The sequence below is a fragment of the Carya illinoinensis genome, chromosome 3 (assembly GCF_018687715.1).
Source record: "Carya illinoinensis cultivar Pawnee chromosome 3, C.illinoinensisPawnee_v1, whole genome shotgun sequence".
In the NCBI taxonomy this organism is placed as follows: Eukaryota; Viridiplantae; Streptophyta; class Magnoliopsida; order Fagales; family Juglandaceae; genus Carya; species Carya illinoinensis.
In genome coordinates, this window is record NC_056754.1 from 3,554,742 (window position 1) to 3,575,371 (window position 20,630).

General features: G+C 35.8%; 2 protein-coding genes across 2 annotated transcripts; both read right to left on the minus strand.

Annotated features, from left to right (window-relative positions):
• Positions 1-122: 122 nt before the first annotated feature.
• LOC122302566 (homeobox-leucine zipper protein HAT5) lies at positions 123-3,258 on the minus strand. The gene is made up of 4 exons (XM_043113877.1): positions 2,657-3,258; positions 2,137-2,270; positions 1,416-1,655; positions 123-715 (listed from the first exon to the last, which is right to left on the minus strand). Exons 1-4 carry the CDS (start codon positions 2,742-2,744, stop codon positions 338-340), a joined length of 840 nt encoding a protein of 279 aa, XP_042969811.1. The 5' UTR covers positions 2,745-3,258; the 3' UTR covers positions 123-337.
• A 691-nt stretch (positions 3,259-3,949) lies between these two features.
• On the minus strand, positions 3,950-4,786 carry LOC122302186. The gene is made up of 2 exons (XM_043113331.1): positions 4,679-4,786; positions 3,950-4,615 (listed from the first exon to the last, which is right to left on the minus strand). The coding sequence occupies exons 1-2, from the start codon at positions 4,784-4,786 to the stop codon at positions 3,950-3,952; spliced, it is 774 nt and encodes a 257-aa protein (XP_042969265.1).
• Positions 4,787-20,630: the final 15,844 nt, after the last annotated feature.

Genomic DNA, 20,630 nt, shown 5'->3' on the forward strand with positions numbered 1-20,630 from the left:
TCCCTTGAAATCAATTGCCTTTCCAGCATCACATTTTGGTTTGTACTCTCCGGGGCCCGTTTGATAGTTTAGAGAGAGAGAGAGAGAGAGAGAGAGAGAGAGAGAGAGAGAGAGAGAGAGCCTTGAACAAGAAATTTACTTCCTATCCACATGGAAATACGTACAAGACGCCACTGACTTTATTTATTCATTTACTTAACTCATGATCTCAGTCACTAAACTATTTTTTTTTTTTTAACCACTCCAAATAGTTTCCAAAGTGCTGACAAACAAACTATTGGAACAAGTGATGTTTGAAAGTGAGTAAAAAACACCCAACCATTTGTTTAAGCACATTTTAAGACCACACCCACCAACCCGAAGGCACTTCCTCTCCATGGTGCTGATGTTCTGCATCTGCAAACACACCTGCAAAGTAATTCCGGCCGTCATCACTCTTGTCATCCTCCTCTGATTGGACCACATCCACTGCAGCCACAAAGCCAGAGTAGTTGTCACCTGGAAAGTATGAATCACCGCTGTCCACAAGCTGTGGACCGTCCTCATCCACCACCGCACTCCCTCCACTCCCAGAACTCAGGCGGTCCTCAACCTTCACATTGAATTGGAGGGAGGAAACATGTATCATATCCCCCGGAAGTGGGTCAAATTTTTTATCTGAAATAGCTGCTCCGACCTCCTCTTTAGCTTGAAGTTTTTCAGTTAAGGAAGCTACCTGCAGTCCAATCATCACAATGAAATAATGACATTTAACAAGCAATAACTGACCAGTGCTGCTATTGAAGTTATGATACACCTTTTTAAACAATTTGTTGCTTTTTCTCATTTTTGTTTAAATTTACTTGGCCATTCTTTGCACAAAGAAAGAGTCACAAGGCATATTGGGAAAGCTACCAAGGTATATTCGTCCAATGACTTTAAAATTGTCTTTTTACATCAAGGTGGGGTTTAGAACAGATGCTGTTTGGGAACACATGTTTGTTTATAGGGAAGAATCTCAATTAGTAGGAACCTCTTCAGGAAGGGTGGAACCATCTTCTGGTTTGAGCGTGTCAATATCATATGATGGAGTTTTGATTAGGAAGGCTCTAAAATGACCTCAAACACAATTTTCCCTGTTCTACTCCCAAGTTTTTCATCAATAGCAATTCTAAGTTAAAAAAAACCTTTGCAAAATACTTACGTTTCATCTAATATTTATTCAAAATGAGCACTGTATAAGTCCAAGTACAATTATCAACTATAATTTTTATTAATAGAAATCAATAGGTATAGCATATGAACACAGGACCAATCATTAATTACAATAACAAAAACAAATCTAATTTTAGATGATATTACAGTTCTTCTAGCATACAAACATGAACACTAAGAAAGTAATGTTCAAAAGCACTAGCGTTTTAAGGAAAGCATACCTCAGATTTCAGCTTCTCATTCTCCTTGACAAGAGAGTCATAATTAGAGAAGAGTGAGTCAAAGGAGGATTTAAGGACATCATAGTCCCTCTCAAGCTGCTTAGTCTTCCATCGAGCGCGGCGATTCTGGAACCACACAGCCACCTGTCTTGGCTGTAGCCCCAGCTTCTTCGCCAGCACAGTTTTTCGGTCTGGCTCCAGTTTGTTCTCTGCCTCAAAGCTCTTCTCCAGAAGATGCACCTTATGGAGAGAGAGAGAAAAAAACATTTAACCTCGTAAACTTAATCATGGATGCTCCCAAAATACTCAGCTCATGGAGCATCAATTCCAAAGAGATGGTTCTTAAACTCGTAACTTTCTTCACTCTTCTTCGATTATACAACTTCTACTCTAAGGTATTGCTTTATTTTATTGACAGACAGAATAAGTCCCAAGCCCACAAATCTCTGCTCTTGTCAATTCAGATATCCCCCTATAAGGAAAGGAAAAAAACCCAATTGGCCACACTGGAGGGAGTTTGACGCTGATAAGATTTAAAATTTAAATAAGTGTTTGGGAGTGTGAAATATCGCTCATAAATACGTTTAAAAAGGTACTTTTTTTGGTGTTTTGGGTGGGGGTGGGGGAAAAGGGGGGGGGGGGGGGGGGAGTAGATACGTACAAGATCACTAAGCATACTGTTGTACGTAACTGGTGGTGGACCATTGAACGATTCACAAACCTGTTCGGGAGTGAGGCGGCGCTTCTTCTCCGGCAACTGCTCGTCGTAATATTCCTCGTCGAACAGTTCGTCTGGCGAGCTGAAGAATGGTCGCCTCTTAGAGGTTTCCTCCATGCTCATCATTGTTGTTCCTCCTAATCAGCACCACCCAACGGAAACATTTATATACTCAAAAAAAAAAAAAAAAAACCACAGCAATAATATATATATTTATATCTATATCGATCAAATTTAACAAGTTTTGTTTTCGTTTTCCGGAAGACTGGCCAGGAATATGAAAAACGAAAACAAAACCTCCGTACAAGCAAACTAACCACTAACGTTTCAGAATAAAAGCACATGCTGCTTTACTTCATAGGTCTAAACTTCATTTTCTTTAAATTTTCTCTAACGTTTCTTAGCGATCAAACAGAGGTAATAGGAATTAGGAAACAAGAAAACACAGTGTGTAAGTGGTAAGCAGCAAACAAGAGGGGTAATATTGGAATAATTGAAAACACAATAGCAACAGAAAACTCACCTCTGAAAACGTTGTCACAATTCCCGAGGTACAGCATGTTGCCGCCATGGCAAGCGGAAGGGTCGAAGAAAAGGCGGCCTGACTCCATGGCCCAATCCTCCGTCTTTCTCGTTCTCCGGCGAGAAGGCAAGAAAGAAAAGCTACCTTAGGTGGTGATGTTGGTGGGGTTTTACTAGCAGTAAAAGTAGAATTGTGGAGTTTGGGGATATTTGGGATGGATTAGAAAATCATAAGCTTGTGACGGAAGAAGCTGGTGGTCCAGAGCAATCTCGCCGGCGTCTGCAACGGGCATATACAAGATCCCATCATGCCAAGCCCTCCGCTCGGTCCCAGCTCGGCCTAATTTTCTCAGCCACTTGTGTTTAACTTCGGTTGCCGAAGAAATTAAAAAAGAGAATTATGATTACAAAACAAGAAAGCAAAATCCGAAGATTATGCCCACAAATAAGAACGTTACCAAAAGTGAGGCGAGAAAAAGAAAGATAATTTGTGATGAGGAAGCGAAAACGGCAGTCGCCGGAGTTTAAAACTCCGGTGAAAGTTGGTCTTTGCCACACTCCAAATGTCGCTTCTAGGCTTTTTTTGCAGCTAAAGTTGACCGAGGTGAGTTCAGCGCATTTTATAGCGATCCAAAGTATATGAAATCACGAAACCACCCTCGTGATTTGAATCTCTTTTCATTTTAAGTACGTGACACTTTTTGAAATATAGAAGAATTTAGGACTTTATAAATAATAAAGTATTTTAGTACTTAATTGAGATTAAAAAAAAAAAACTGAGTATTTTAGTAACTTAAGCCGTCGGTGACGTTGGCGTTAGACGGGTGGATCTGGGACGTCGGATTTGTGTTTTTTTGGAATCATTTGTAAAGTTAACGGTTGCTGTAAATTAGTGCCAGAGTGTTAAGTAGGTCCCATGATTTCTGGTCGGGAATACCAAATCACAGATAAAATCAACGGACAAATATAGTAGTTGTAAGTATAATTGTGTACTAATCTGTATATTAATATAATGTGATTAGTTAAAAAGTAAATTTTATTAAAAATAATGTTAATTTAAATTTAATATATGAATGAATCAGTATTGGTACACAGATTAATACGTGATTGTATTTATATATAGCAAAACTCAAAACCAACATCCATTTGTACATATTAACCCCTTCACTGATCAGAGTCCCTTCGGACCGGTCGGGCTGTTTTCCTCTTAATAACAGCCCCCACACATGAAGTGACACGTAGGCCAGCTCACAATAAGCTGTCTGAAGGAGAATCAGCCGATTGATTTCAGAAATTACAACTCACTACGTATTACGAAAAGAAATAGTGTAATTTCAGAACTTCTCCGAACTCCTCTCTCATCTGCACACACCGGTAACCTGAGAACACCGGTAAGGTCCTCCGAGTTGCACCTCGAGTGCCTCGGTCTCTCATTTTTGGTATCCTCTTTTTCCGAATTCGGTCCTTCAAGCTTCTGGTTCTCAAAAATCGAACCGCTCTCCGTACATTTTGTCCCCTTCTTCAAGTTCTTGATGAGATTTGATTTAATGGAGACCTCCATTCGGCCTTGAAACCTCTGGGAAGATGAAAGCTCGTCGCTGTCTAGGATGAGCTCCACTCTGTAGCGATCCGAAGCTGTTCTCTTCAGTTCCGAAACCTCAGCCTCCATTGCCTTGACTTTTTCCTCGCTTTCTGTCCTCTGATTATCCATCTTCGTCTTCAGACCCTCCAGTTTCATTCTCAACGTCTGGTTCTCAATCTCCAAGCACTCGACTCGCTTCAAAACTCTGTGGAGCTCATCATCCTTGACGGAGATCTCGTTCTCGAGGACAGGAACAATGGCGACGAACTCCTTCAAAAGCTTGTACTCGAGGAGCTCATTCTCCAACAGAGACTCTCTCTCCCGGAGTTCCTCGACCAGGCGAAGAAGCTCCGTGACGTCAGGTGGTCGAGGCTGGACCTAAGCCGAGGAGCGTGGGAAGTACACCCCAAAGGAGCACGAGATTGACGACTTCTGAGGCACCTTCCCCAAGCTCGGCGATGGCAATGGCGGTTTCGATAGCATTTCTTGCGCCGAACGCGCTGGCGACTTCTGCAGCCCCATGGCCACTCTCACCTTCCCGGCCACCATTGCTACCGCAACTCTACCTCTCTCTCTCTCTGTCTCTTTAAAAGCATATGTTTTTTAATTCTTTCCGAGTAGGTTAGTTTGATGAAGAGGAGGTGACCCGTGTCTCCGATGGTGAACAACTTCGATGGAGAGGAGGAGGTGACCCGCGACTTTTCAGGTGACCAGTGTTCTCAAGTGGCCGGTGTGTGGCCGAGGAAGAAGAAATTCATACCGGGGATTTGCAAGGTGTTCAGCGAGAGGGGTGTGTGGCCCAGGAAGAAGAAGTCTGGGTTCAAAGGGTCTGAAGAAATGATTTGGTGTAAACGGATCCATCACAAATAAAATGAATTGGACACGTGCCGCACCATAATTGAAGGGCTGTTATTAAGTGAAAAGCAGCCCAACCGGTTATAAGGTTTTGCCTTCACTGATTAGTCTATTACATGCCTTTTATAGATATGCTTTTGGTTTTCATCATAAGCTTTTTGTTAGAAAACAGAGCAAGGTTTTGAGATTAAAAAAAAAAAAAAATTGCCAATGAGAATTGGACAAGAATTCAAAGTGTACAAATTTCTTAAATTCTCTTAAAAAACGTTAGAAAATTTAAGATATGCATTAAATAATCATTTTTTAACTATTCTTTTCATAATTAAATGTTGTCATCTACTCTGTCTTGATAGTTTGAAATTAAAAAGTTATTCTTGATAATTTGAACGGTGATATGTATACTTTTTTCCTAATGTTTTAAATAGAAGTAACTCCACACCAAAACAACAAACATTGTAGTGATTATCTCTACACATGAGAAGTACATGGTCCACCTTGTCTTAAAGCTAAGCTGATTGATTGCCAGCACCTGATGAGTAGAGTGAGAGAGGGAACAGAAGAATTAAAAAACTAAAGAAGAAACAGAAGAAGGGAACAAAGACAAGCTGCATGCATCTTTGGAAATCATGATCAGTAGGGGATATGGATGAAATTCACATGGTGGGGGCATGAAATTTGAGTATAAGCTGGTGTTAGCAAATATTGTCTAGGTAATACGACACATATTTGCACAAGTGGCAGACACTAACATCGAGAAGCATCAGACCATGCATGTACTTTTCTTGCGATCGCTGCATCATGCTCTGGCCTTATTTGTTTGTTTTGCTGAAGTACTACTGCATCACCATCCCTAGCTAGCTAATAGTTTCAATGAAGTTGTAGTTTCCAGCTAAAATGGAAAGAATTGTACTTTTATGTTACATTTGATGAGAAGATTAATGTCTATATATATGGAAAACTTTATGCAGATTAATATTAGAAATGATGTGGGATGTGAAGTTTGGATCCTAAAGCCATGCAAGCAAATCTTCAAAGGTAGTACTTAGGCAACCAATCCATGAGCTAGCTAGAATTCTACATATATTATAACACTAAATGAAAGGTCTAAACCATATAATTTATATTCTAAAAGAATTAATTAATGATATAATTAGAATTCTATTAAAATATTATAAATAATAAAAATTTCATTTTCTTAAGTAACGTAAGATTCTATATACCAGCTATTTTTATTCTTATTATATAGAATTATCACATATATTTTATTTTTATATATTTTTTTGATTTCAATCAAGAAGAAGGGACTGACCCATCACAATGCTTTGGCTAACAATATTATAGATAAGATCGACGCAACTAGGATTCAAATCTTATCACGTACGTAGCCATGTAGACATCATCAATTAATTAATTATTATTTATATATAAACAATAGAGGAATATATATTTAATAATTTAAATGCAGAAAGTCTTTGGAAAAACAGCTTTAATATATATTTAATTATTATTATTATATATATATTTAATAATTAAATAAACTTTGTCCACCATCAAAGCAGCTTCCGAGGAAAACTCATCTGCCCATCTTTATATTTTGTTTGTTTGCTTGTTTATAATTTTATACAAAAAAAAAATACCATAACCGACAAAATTATGTGTGGGCACATGAATAATACAATTTATAAATATCAAGTGGGAGTTAAACTCAACTGTCATTAATATATATATATATATATATATATATATATATAAACTGATATATATATCACAGACTTTCACATACGTCCTGTTCATGCCTATAGTTTGTGAAATATGGAATTATAAAGAGAGTTTTATCATATAAAAATAAAGTTTTGTATTAATCTATGTATTAATATTGATTTAAAATTTAAATTAATATTTTTAAATCAATTATATTAAATTAATATATATATTAATACACAATTATACTTATAACTAGATTTTTTCGTACAAAAAAACCCATGAATTTATAAAGAACAAGATGATTAGCTGGGATCCACATGCAGATTGAAGGAAGTAGCAAGCATTTGCAGGTGATAATTCTGGAGGTCGTAGTCATGATCCAGTTGGAAATGGCATGACTTATATGCAGAGAACCACATAGGTAGCTAGGCGGGATGGGACCCAAACAATAAAAGCATTTTCTTCTTATTGGGAGCCGGGAGGTGTGGCCCTATGGGGGGAACCGATATTTAAGTGAACAAAAAAAAGAAGCATCTTTTAACTAAAAATCCGTTTTAAAATTTGAGTCAAACTTATATAACTAACCAGCATATGAGCTAAAAATCTATTTTCTCGATCTAGCTAGAGAAAGAGAACTGATATATATGCAGCTCTGTCTCTCGTACGAATACACGAACTCGTTTGATCAAATGCAACGAAGACTTGGTTATGTAATCTTAAACCACTTACTTGATTTAAAAGTAAAAAGATATATATATATATATATATATATATATATATATATATATATATATATATATAAGTTCATGCGTTGTACTCGATCGATCGAGATAAAATTAAAGATATGTTGCACCTGTAAGCATATATCGATCTTTCTTGTGCTAGAGAGTTGCACATGATGTTTGGAACACATGAGTTAGTAGTGGGCGTTAAGGATGATTAGCAACTAGGTATTAGTTTCATAGAAAACCCTTCAAATATTGTGTTTGAAGAATTATAAAATAGAGATCATATATTTACACCAGCTTCCATCATGTGTTGGCCAGTTGTCCACTAACGACATAGAATAATATTGTGGTACGTACCATTATTAATATTATATATATATATATATATATATTCAACCATGCACCAAGAATAACATGGGAAACGGTAAAGGAACAAAAAGTAAGATAAAAGCGAGACTTAATTCCCATGCATCCTAATTAAAAGGAATTAATGGGTTTCACTTCTCCCCAAAAGATAGCATAAATCTAAGAATATTTTCTTGCTACGCAAGATGGAAACAATTTAATATCTTTATTCTCATGATCTGGTAAGCATCATTTCCAATTCAATTAATGGTATCAATGAAACAACCTAGCTAGCATTGCTTTAATTTCTCCCTTTCACGCATGATTTAGCTCCCCACCAATGATCATTAGACAGATATTGTATATATAAGACCGAATTATCATGTATTCAATTTCTTAGTTAGTGTACATTGTGTCAGCTAATCAGGATTTAGTTCAAGATTATATGCAGATTCTCCACCTGAGAAAATTACTTTCTTTTATTGATATTGGGATGGGCAGTAAAGACGGCCTAATTCAAAGCAAACTAACTCATATTAACTTTCTCGAACTAAATGCCTCATCACTTCAATTGGATTCACATGGGAATCGTTCAGTTCCAGATGATCAGGTGATATCATGTGCAGCTTTATAATTTACATGAGTTGTATCGTTAGTGGAAGAGCCGCGCGGTAAAATAAACATTTTCTGGCACCTAAAAAGTCAGTTTTAATGATCACTGTGAGTATTTTTGGTATTGCATATTTGCATGCCATGGTTTAAAAGGTTTTCTCTTTCAAGTCTGATAGTACTGGCCCTAGTTTCGATATCTTCTACTGTGGTAACTAATTACTCGATCCATTCATGATCATGACTGTTCGCTCATCTATATCGACTAGCTATATATGATATTCAAAAGAACATCCACTTTTTTGATCTGTACATAAAAGAATATTGCCCACTTATAACAACTTTAGTCAAATTATTCTAAATTAAAGACGTAACCAGCTTTGAGATAAATCATAGAATGGCCTTAGTATAAGGTCGTAATCATGATACGAACCTAAACTTAGTGCTTAGGATGGACAGTATATAATTTGCATAAATGTAGTGGGTAAGAGGGTTTGCAAATGGAGTACTTTTGAATTGATTTTGCTGTTGTTGTCGTTTTTGTATGCATGCACTGAATTCTCCCCATCCTGCTTTTGTTATTTTAATTCCTTCACTACTAAGGGAGGAGGTATCTTTTGACTAGAAATGAATCGGAGATTTTCACTTTTCCTTTGTCCTTAGTTTAGCTTTAGGAAAAGGTGGGGGATGAGAAGGAATGGCGAAGTTGGAGAGAATGGGTAGGAAGATAGAGATGGGGAGGGGGGGGAATGAAAAAGCTACTTAAAAAGGAAGAGGGTACCTGATCGAAGGAACAATGATTTTGAGATATGTTTTCTATCAGCGTGTATTTTGTGTGTATTGCAGATAAAGGTGATGATAAAGTGGAAGCATAAGCTAGCTAGTGCAATAAGCTTTCTAGCTTTTGTTCTTCGTTTCTTTCTTTTAACAGATGTGACGAATGGAGTGATTAAATGTCTAATACATTTAAGCCTTACAAACGTGGCAAATGTCTCTGTCTTCCCAACTAGTTCTCTCTCTCTCTAGGGGACCATCCACTACCATACAGCAACTATTCTTCCATATGGGTGGCCATATTTATATATTATACGAAACTAGCTTTTGTGGGTTTAGAATGGCACCCACTATGTTTTTCTTCTAAAATATATATACACAGTATATATATCTTAAAATTGTGCATTAAGAAGTTAACCACTAATCTCACCACAATAATTCATATATCTTATATTAATGTAAATAACTAGCGTAAAGTGTTTTGCTGATATAGATCTGCAGGAAAAATGATGAATAAACCAGTACTGAGTGAAAGAGACAAAGCCTAGCAAAAGCAAAGAAGGACGACGAATTAAGGTGGCTGCTTAGATGGACATAAAGATCAAGATCAGCTTATTCGATCCACAGACTGAACAGCGCCACAATGGCTTTTTCCCACGAGTTTTCTTTTGTTCAAGATAGATCGGGGCAAATACTTAGCTGCTGACACAAAAACTGTACGCAGGAAAATAACAAACCTTTTGCAGGGACACATCACGTCCAAGCTAGGAGCAACAATTTGCTATAAAAACATCTTTTTGCGGTTATGTCGCCGTTATGTTGCCGCAAATAATCTTGCAAATGCACTCACATTGCTTTGCGGCAATACTTAATCGCCGCAAATATTTTTAAGATAAAAACCTCCTTTTTCCAATTATTTTTTTTCCTTCCTTAGCCCGACACTCTCTTTACATGATTCTCTCAAGGTGACCGCTGCCATTAAGGCTGTAAATAAACCAGTCTATTTAATAATCCACTTGGTATTCGTCCGATTAAATTTGAATTGAATTGAACTCATCTCATGAGAAAAAATTAAAACTCATTTGTGAAAATAGAGACCCGTTTGATTAGTAAATGACACATATTTGATAAAATTCGACTCGACTCGGCTAAGACTCGCGGCCCACTTGTTTATGTCCTAAATACTCATTAGCTCGATTCGATTAAAACTTATTCATATATTAATAAATATATATATACATTTATGTGTATATACATATATATATATATATGTATTTACTAATAATATAAGCATAACACTTTTATAATTAAATATATAATATATAACTTAATTACTTATGTCTATATATTGAATATAATTCATAGCTATATTTTATAATTTGTATAATAATTAGTCGATAAAATTAAATAATTTCATATACTAGTATGTTGGAACCATATATGAAATAGATATATGCTATCATATATATATATATGTATGTATTAATAATTTCGGTAAGTATATAATATATTGTTATTATGGATAAATATCAACTAGTTAGATATTAATTATTTATAAATTTATAAAATCTTATAATTTAATAATTTAATATCATATTTTTTATTTTTTATTTATATAATTTATTAATTATTAAATCTTATTCAAATAATAATAATAATAATAATCCGAGCTGAGCTCAAATTCAACTTAACTCAAGCTTGTTTTTGAAACGAGCTCGAGTTGAAAATTTAACTTACTAGATCGAGTTTGAACAAAAAATAAATAAAAAACTCGAGTAGTTTGAATCAAGCCGAATTTGTCAAGTCAAAAATCAACTCGACTCAACTCGATTATAACCCTAGCTGCTGTGCCGTTGTCACTAGGGCTGTACAGGAACCGACGCCGCCGACCGCCACCGACGCCAACCGACCGCCACCGCACGGAACCGGCTGAAACCGGCAGGGAACCGGTCGGCCGTCGGTGCTATTTATGTCAAACCGATGTCGGTCGGTTCGGCAGCGGTTCACCCCCCTAAAAACCGCTGAACCGGCCGACTATTTATATTTATATTTTTTTAAAAAATATACTTATCTAAACGGCGCCGTTTCACTCATTTAAGTGGAATGGCGCCGTTTAAAGCCCGTTTATTGCATCACCTATTACCTAATGAAACGGTGCCGTTTGGCCTAAGCCAAACAGCGCCGTTTCAATCTAGGGTTAAGAACTAACCCTTTTGCTTTCAGACTCTCTCGAGTCTCACTTGCATTTCTTCTTCCCTTTGCATTGTTCCAGCCGCTTCTCCCTCACGCAGTCCCCCTCATCCTCACGGCTCACAGTCACCTCACCGGCCCACTCACTCTCACGGTCTCACTCTCCAGCGACGAGCGGCGCACCTCACGGCTCCGTCGGCTCACGTTCCTCACGGAGTGCACCGCCGCACCTCACCGGCTCGCCGCTCACCCTCACGGTAAGAATACCTTTTATTCTTTATTTTAATTTCAGTTTTTCTATTTTATATTTTGTAGTCCAGTTTAACAGAGTATTTTAATTTCTATTTATTATAACTACTCATATTAATTTTATTAATTTGTGTTTATATAAAATTATAATTCTAAGTTTCTAACATTTTAATTTGCACTGGACAGTGGACTCACGGTTTGGCATTCTTTTTAATTTATTATCATATTATTTGAAACATTTGTTGTCTAAATAATTAATTGTATTTGGTTGTGAATTAAATTTTTAATATTGTGGAATGTGAGCCAGTGAGGTTATTTATCAAAAAAAAATCTGTGAGCGAGTGAGGTTGATGATTGATGAGTGATCCAAAATATAGATTAGAGTCTTAGACTTGTGATGTTTGCCATGTTGCAAACTAGCTGCTGTGTAATAGACAAATTGTGTTGGTTTTTTTTTTTCGGTTTGTTTTAATTGTTGTGTAATGAGTCATGACGTGATGTATATGATTTTTCATATGGTAGATGGATTCTTCTTCAAGTCCAATTGATCTTGATTCGAACTCCCAAACAGTTAATTTGGAAGATACCCAAACACCTAGACCCCAAAGTGGCCCTAATAGTAGTAATTGTCCACGTCCTAAGAAACGGAAGGGAAAAGATCCGTCAATTGTTTGGGACCATTTTACAAAAGTTGAGGGTTGTGCGGTAGATGATCCTAAGGCCAAGTGTAATTATTGTGGCAAATTATATGCTTGCCACTCTAAGAGGAATGGAACTTCAACCATGCAAAATCATCTACCTTCATGTCCCAAGAATCCTCATAAACGTGGGCCATTGGATAAATACCAAAAAACATTGGTAGGTGAGGCAACTTCGGAGGGGGTTGGAGAGAGTGAGAGTGTCATAAGGAATCTTGTTACCCACAAATATAGTGAAGAGGCTGTGAGGTTGGCACTTGCGGAGATGGTAATTATTGATGAATTACCATTTAGATTTGTTGAAGGGCAAGGATTTAAGAAGATTGTTTGGTTGCTTGAACCTAGATTTAAGGTGCCATGTCGAGTAACGGTTGCAAGAGATTGTATGAAACTTTTTTCATCTGAAAAGGCCAAACTTAAGAAGTTGTTTAAGGATGGGGGAATGAGGATTTCATTAACTACCGATACGTGGACATCGGTACAAAATCTGAATTATATGTGCCTAAGTGCTCATTTCGTTGATAATGATTGGAAATTGCAAAAGAAAATCATTAATTTTTGCTTAATCCCTAATCATCGAGGGGATACTATTGGAAAATATATTGAATCATGTCTTCTTCATTGGGGTATTGATAAGATATTTACTGTTACTGTTGATAATGCTAGCTCAAATGATACTGCAATTTCATATTTGAGGCATTTTTTGACGGGGAATGTGTTGGGGGGAAAGTATATGCACATGAGATGTTGTGCTCATATTCTAAACCTTGTCGTGAATGAGGGTCTTAAGGAGTGTAATGATGCCATTACAATGGTTAGAAATGCAGTTAGATATGTGCGCTCCTCCCCTGCACGGTTAGAGAAGTTTAAGAGATGTGCAGAAAAGGAGAAAATTGATAGTAAAAAAATGTTGTCCCTTGATGTGCAAACCCGATGGAATTCAACTTACATAATGTTGAAGGCGGCTGAAAAATTTGAGAAGGCTTTCAGGCGGATGGAGAGTGAGGATCACAATTTTCTCTCTTACTTTAAGGATGGAAACATTGGGCCTCCTAGAGTTGAGGAGTGGGAGACAGTACGGGTATTTGTAAAATTTTTGAAAATGTTTTATGATGCCACTTGTAGATTTTCTGGGTCTTTGTATGTCACGGCAAATACCAGTTTTTTGGAGATTTGTATGCTTCAAAAAGAGTTGGTTAGGCTGAGTGAAAGTGATAATAATTGTTTGATGAATATGGCCGTGAGCATGAGAATTAAATATGATAAATATTGGGGTTCATTGGATAGGATGAACTTGATGTTGTTGATTGCAGTTGTGCTTGATCCACGTAGTAAGTTGGGGCTTCTTACTTTCCACCTGAAAAAAAATTCATGATGAGTGTCGGGCTGAGGAGTTGGTGTTGAATGTGAGGCAGTTATTATCAGATTTGTATGCGGAGTATAATGATGCTTTCAGTTCTAGCTCGGTTAACTCGACTGAACATGTTCCCCCTCTGCCATCTACATCCACAAAAGTTAGTGAAGACAATCATGAGTCACAATTTTTTGCTGAGTGGTTGCTAGCATCGAGTGCCTCTGGATCTACATCTGCCAAAACAGAGATTGATCGGTATTTTTCAGATGGTTGTGAGGCATTCATCCAATCTTTTGACTTGTTAAATTGGTGGAAAGTTAATGAGCCTAATTATCTTATTCTTGCGAGGATTGCACGAGACTTATTGCCGATGCCTGTTTCCACGGTTGCATCAGAATCAGCATTTAGTACGGGAGGTCGTGTACTTGATCCTTTCCGGAGTTCATTGGCTCCGAGAACTGTTGAGGCACTTATTTGTACTCAGAATTGGTTGCGACATTCATCAACCCCAATTGATATTCGAGAGGCCATGGATAATGTTGAAAGCTTTGTGGTAGAATCTGGTAATGTTTTTCTCATTCAATTTAGTATTTACATATTCATTTACTTTTATAATTTAATTTAAATTCTTTTTCATTATCATAATTTATTAATATTGATTATTTGATGTTTTTCTATATAGAGTTAGGAGAATCGTGCATCACAACTATTGATGACTGAAGAGTCGAATACTGCATTGGACATCTATTTGGAATCTTGAAGACTTGAAGAATGAAGATTGCTCTCTTATTTTAAGACAATTTGGAATCTATATTTGGAACAATTGTTGCTTATTTGCTTAAGACAATTTGGTTTTGTTTGTAATGTGTATTAAACATTTAGTGGAGTTTTTTATTTATTTGCTTTTAGTTAAGTAGTAAGTATATAAGTAGTATTAGTAGTTAGTTATTAGTTACTAGTAGTATAAATGACATTAAAATAAAAATGAAATTAGATATTTAAATTTAATTTTAAAATTTCAGCAAATAAAAGCCCACAAATGTTGATGATCTTAACTACTGAATTGAGCCCAAAAAGAGGATGGATTGGGCTTTAAAAAGGCCCAAAAGGTCCGGCCCAAACCGCATAGAACCGACCAACCGACCGTGAACAGGCCGGCAAGCGGTCCGGCCGGTTTTATCCCCTTACACGGTCGGTTTCGACCGGTTTCTATGACTTTGTAAGGTCGGCCGGTCGGTTTCGGTTCCTCGAATAAACCAAACCGTATGGTCGGTTTTTCACCCCTAGTTGTCACTGAGGTAAGCCGGTAAGCAATCCTCTGTTTCTTTTGTTCTTCTTCTCTCTCTCTCTTCATTCGTTTTTCCCACTCTATCGATTTTGCCTTAATTGGCTCTCTTGATTTTGTCACTGTATGCGGAGGGCCTAGACTTGAGAGTGACAGAGGGTGTCTACTTGCCTAGGACACCCTTCTCAGCCCTGTCCCCAGGGGTGGAACTGGATAGAAGGGTAGCCCCCAAATTTAAAAAAAAAAAATTAATATACTATATAAATAGTTGTAATTTTTCTTTATATAGCTGAAACTGCCCTCCCTCTCTAACACTCAGGTAGCCCCCAAATTTTTTTAAAAAAATTAATATAATATAGATGAGTTTCACTTCATCTTCTGGCAATTTTGCTGCAAAACCAGTGACACTCTAGCACCTGCCCTCTAGACTCTAACATCCTACAATACTCAAACACCTCTCTCTAACTATAGTGATTTGACATGCAACTAACTGATCATAATTTTTTATTTGAAAACAACCTTCGGCATGGGATTAGTCTTATTTTGACTTTATATTCTGACACACTTATACTTTTACGTAATCCATGACATATATGATACTGTGTATCTCTTTCTTTACCACACAATCGGTCTCTTTAAGCTTTCTTCTCATTCTCTATCATACTAATGCTAGAGCCAAAGCACAACTGCACATATTACAGTTGTTTGTTGGTTTTCTCCCAAAATAGTCCCCACCAATAATACTAGATTTATAGTTTCGGGTATGTTAATCTAAACATGTACTGATATATATTAGTATTATTATTTACTTGCAAGAACAACTCTATTTTGTTTATTTTCATCTTCATTATTAATGTTTTAAATCCCAAGATCTAGAAGTTTATGAATCATGATAATTATAATTTATCTAGCATGAGCCATTGATGAACCATAGGAACACATGCTCTCTCTCTCTATTTTTTTTTTTTTTTTAGCTTGTTCTTTTTGCTATGAAGCATATGAGCTGAACATTAAGATCAGTAGAAAACTAATATGAGATCAAATTGTAATGCAAACAAAATCTCATAATAGTGGATTTGTTGATAAAATGGGAGTACTTGTGTAATAGCCCGCTAGAAATTCAATTGTGAAATTTCTATTAACTTTAGGAATCTCGTGAAAAGCCCATAAGTTTTCACAAATCCATTAATCGTATAGGTTCTTGTCTAACTACATATTTAGTGTTATTATTTACTATGGTACCAGAAGTGTATTTTTGATTATTGGAGATAGTTAGAAGTGTCAAAATGTATTATGGTTTGTGCCATTAGACTCGGAGGGTTATTTAAAGTCTTATGGCGCAATAACATTTTTTCATATTTTCGGACAAAACGTCTGTTCAAAACTGTAGATATTATTGGATAAAAAGAAATATTTTGAGGTAATTTTCGTGAATATTATTGGGTAAAAATATTTTGAGTTGATTTTTATAGATATTATTAGATAAAAATATCTTAAGTTGATTTTTGTAGATATTATTGGATAGAATATTATGAGATAATCTTTTATAGATATTTTAGGTAGGAGAAAACCACACTTAACTCTCAACTCCAGCCTTATCACCTCCCTTATCTCGTCCATAAATGTGTCCAGCCAGCACCCATGAACTTATCTTCAATTACTCCTTCTAATAAAAGATTATCAAACACTCTCTCTCGGACAGATTTTAGGAGATCTTTTGCATGCCCATTTCGAAGCTGTTGTAAGTGTTTTATCATAAAGTCTCCTTCATATAAGTTGTTCCTTTTTGAGTCTAGTTTACATGGATATCTTATTTGCCCCATTTGAAGATCATTTGGTCAGTAAAATATTGTGTAAACTATAAAAAGGTCATTCTGGGAGATAAACTGGAGAATATGTTATAGTTTGGAGTTTTTGACCAAGCTAATGGATAGATATTGGTCCGAAATTTTTATGGAATATTGTTAACATGTATATGTGACTATTGGTTGAGGATTTTTGCATGATTAAAGGTTTTGATGAAAGATGTTCTTAGATTTAGAAACTTAGAAACTGGAAGAGGAAAAACAGTTTCTGTTTTGAGAAAGTTTAACTCTTTGGTGGTCTAAACCTATTCTAATGACTTTGATAATTTTATTGGAGGATCCTAAACATCTTATATACATGTTATATTATTATTTTGAAGATATTTGATGTTAGTTTCAAAGATATGAAATTTTATGCAAAGAGATATTCAAATAAGTCAAAGTGTGGATATTCTTGGCTAAATTTATGTTTTGGTTAATTTCTAACCATATGATCTTGAATTAGAAGCTTATATATGTTTTAGGACATCTTTTTAAACCATGTGATGGTTTGGTTTGAAGATTATATATTTATAAGTCATAGATCAAGAGATTTATCAAAACTAGTTGAGGGAAAAGTTTATGTTTTTGGACTAAGTGTAAAACCAAAAACTCCAAATGTTATTTTGTGATTTTGGTGACTTTAGTTTGATGATTTAAAGCATGGTTGATGTTAGGATGATATTATGAATATGTTAGAAGTAAGATTTGATTTTTTGAAATTCTTGGAGATGTTTTGATTTAAGGTCAAAACTTGTGATTCAAGTGCTTGGATCATTTTACAAAAAAGTTTGGTGTTGATTATTAGCTTTTTCTAAATGGATGTTTTAAGTATGGTTTTGAACTTAGGATTGGAAGATGTTTGTTGCAAAATTTTGGTTTAAGCATGAGTTTTGAAGTTGGAAGGAATTGCAACAAAAATAAAGGGAAATGGCCTATGGATGTTTCGACCATAGTGTGTTCTTCATAGTTGTGTTTTGTTTTAAATTTTTCTGAGTTGATATTTAAGTTTAGGACAAGATTTACATGAGAAATGTAAATTTTGGAAACTTTTGGAGTTAGTATGCAAAATCCTTAAGTTATGGGTAAAACGGTCATTTTCCCACATGTAGAGAGTAAAATGAAAATTTTACTCTTTAAGTTAGTATTTTCCATATTTCAAATTATTAGTGATTTAGTTCTAACTTTTAGAATCACTAATTACAGTTCCTCGTGATCGCACTTGAAGTTTTATAAGAAACGCGGAGATCGAGGTAAGTTAGCTTTTAACTTACTAGCAGTCTACTGTGTATGTGTGCTAAGTAAAAGAATTACAGTGTATGTATGTATGTTATCATATATGTCATGCCATGCCAAGTTATCATGTAATTGTCTATTATACAGAATTTATTCTGTTATCAATTTTTATCTGTTACACAATATATTCTGTCATGTATTACTATACATTACAAATATGTCATGCTAAATATGTTGTCTGTTATATGTTATGCCATGTTACGAAATGTTACTATCTCAAGTTGGTTATGTATTTCAAATTATGTTCAAGTCACGTTATGTTACGTCAGGGCTTCAGTCCTTTCATATTCCAGTCACGTTTCATCTTGAGTATATTCAATTTATGTAGAATACATGGGGCCACAACAACTGTGGAGTGTGTATTTAACTGCATAGTAATGTATAGAATACATGAGGCCACAACAACTGTGGAGTATGTATTTACACATAGAATACATGTGGCCACAACAACTGTGGAGTATGTATTTTTAATGTTAAGTCAAGTTTGTGTAGAATACATGGGGCCACAACAACTGTGGAGTATGTATTTTTCATGTTAATTCAAGTTTCAGAGCAAGTTCATGCTAAGTCAAGTTTCAGATCAAGTTCATGTCAAGTCAAGTTCAGTTCATGATTCAATTTAAGCTATGTCAATTATGCTATGTTGTACGCTAAGTTATGCTTTAATTACTTATAAATTTGATTATGCATTTATGCTTTTACTGTCATACATGTATCATTAGTCTGTATGGAAGTTTTTTGTTAACTTGCTGAGATTTGTAATCAAATCTCACTGTGGTAGTCCCAACTACCATTCCCCCCGAATGGTAGATCTTGTTACAAGACCTGAAGGAGGATCAGGAGCTGACCAACTAGACACAGTCGACTGAACGACGGTGCGTCGTTAATGTTAATATAGTAGTTAAATTACTACTTGTACGATGGAGTTGCATCTCCAGTACTATTGGATCATAACTATTTTGGAATAGTGCTGTGATCTTAGTTATTCAATGGATCTTTATGTATGAAGTATGTTTTAAACATTTGGGATATTTTCAATTTGGTGCATAGTATTGCTAAAGAAAAAAAATTATCCGCTGTGAATATTGCATAATGTTAGATGCATGTTAGGAACATTGCATCTTATATGTCATGAACGGGGGCAGGTAACCTTGTGTTGCATGTCTCGACGCTTCAAATATCCGTCCGATCCCAAACGGAATTTGGGGGCGTCACAACTTGCATTCAACCAGCCACTTAGGCATACCACCCTTCACACCCCCCCCCCCCCAAAGAACACCAAATCTTAATTCTGCCTTGCATGTCCTTCTCGACGAGTCATTACCGTGACCCCAAGTTACACCAGCCACCGCTAGCACCTCAACCGGCCACACAACCACCTTCCTCTCGGTTCATCCTCATTGTCTCTCTCTTTGGTGCTTTGTCCCAGTAATATGCACACAGTACCTCTTGTTCCCTGAGACATTCACAGTGCATTTTCTGTATTTTATATGTTTGTTGCAATGCTTAGAATAGTCGTGGTTTGTTTTGAACTTCAAATTGTAGTTGATTAACTACTGTTATTTGAATGCTATAGATTCGTATGCATGCATGCTAGATGGCATGGGTATTGATCATTGGTTCTCTAGTTTTGGCATAGGTTCTGTGCAAGCTTTAATGAGGTTTTCACTCTTGGATAATTGTTGTGATGCTAAAATTGTTGATATTGATTTAGTTGAACCTTTAACTAGGATCATTACAGTCTAAGTCCCAAGATTTATTGGTATCGCACTTATAGCTTTTCTTGAGTTATTTCTTTCTAAGTCTCTGTTTAAATTACCTGCTTGTTTAATGTACTGCACAGATTTAAACTGCACAAATTATGATGGTGTTGTGCTTCATGAATATTGTATTGAATGTGTTGGTTTGTGATTAGTTTATCTGAAGTTGTGAAGTGATGGGGATCATTGTGTAGTTGTGATGTGGTTGGATGTTATGTGAAGTGTCTAGATGAGCCATGTAGCTTTAAAAGGATGCAAAATGTCAACTCTATTATTTCACCATATTAACATGTTTTTTTAATTAGAACAGTTTTTTAAACTGTAATTAGAACAGTTTTTTAATTTTAATTGAGAAAAGTTTCAGAAAGCCTTTTATGAGCAATAGAGGATGTCCAATTTTAGTATCATTATATATCCTTCCGTTGTGACTCTTTGTTATATTAACATGTTTCTTCAAATTGTCCCTTTTAAGTCAATTGAAATTTAGAGTTATTAAAATGGTATGGGAGATGCTTGTTAATTTCAAGGTGTTCTGGTAAAGGTGGGAGTCTTAAAATGAATGTTTATCTGAAAGGTTTTCTGTTCAACTCTGCAGGAAACACCATAAATGGTTATGTCATGAAGTTCATTCCCATAAAATCAGATTATAATGTACACTATAGGGAGTAGATTTTTCTGGAAGAAAAAGGCGGGCTTTGATGT

Excerpts from the sequence above, each read along its gene's own strand:
- LOC122302186 (XM_043113331.1), bottom strand. The coding sequence starts at position 4,786 with ATGGTGGCCGGGAAGGTGAGAGTGGCCATGGGGCTGCAGAAGTCGCCA. Across the intron at positions 4,616-4,678 it reads CATCGCCGAGCTTGGGGAAG|GTCCAGCCTCGACCACCTGA; the intron begins GTGCCTCAGAAG and ends TCCTCGGCTTAG.
- LOC122302566 (XM_043113877.1), bottom strand. The coding sequence starts at position 2,744 with ATGGAGTCAGGCCGCCTTTTCTTCGACCCTTCCGCTTGCCATGGCGGC. Across the intron at positions 2,271-2,656 it reads TTGTGACAACGTTTTCAGAG|GAGGAACAACAATGATGAGC; the intron begins GTGAGTTTTCTG and ends GGTGCTGATTAG. Across the intron at positions 1,656-2,136 it reads GCCGCCTCACTCCCGAACAG|GTGCATCTTCTGGAGAAGAG; the intron begins GTTTGTGAATCG and ends TCTCTCCATAAG.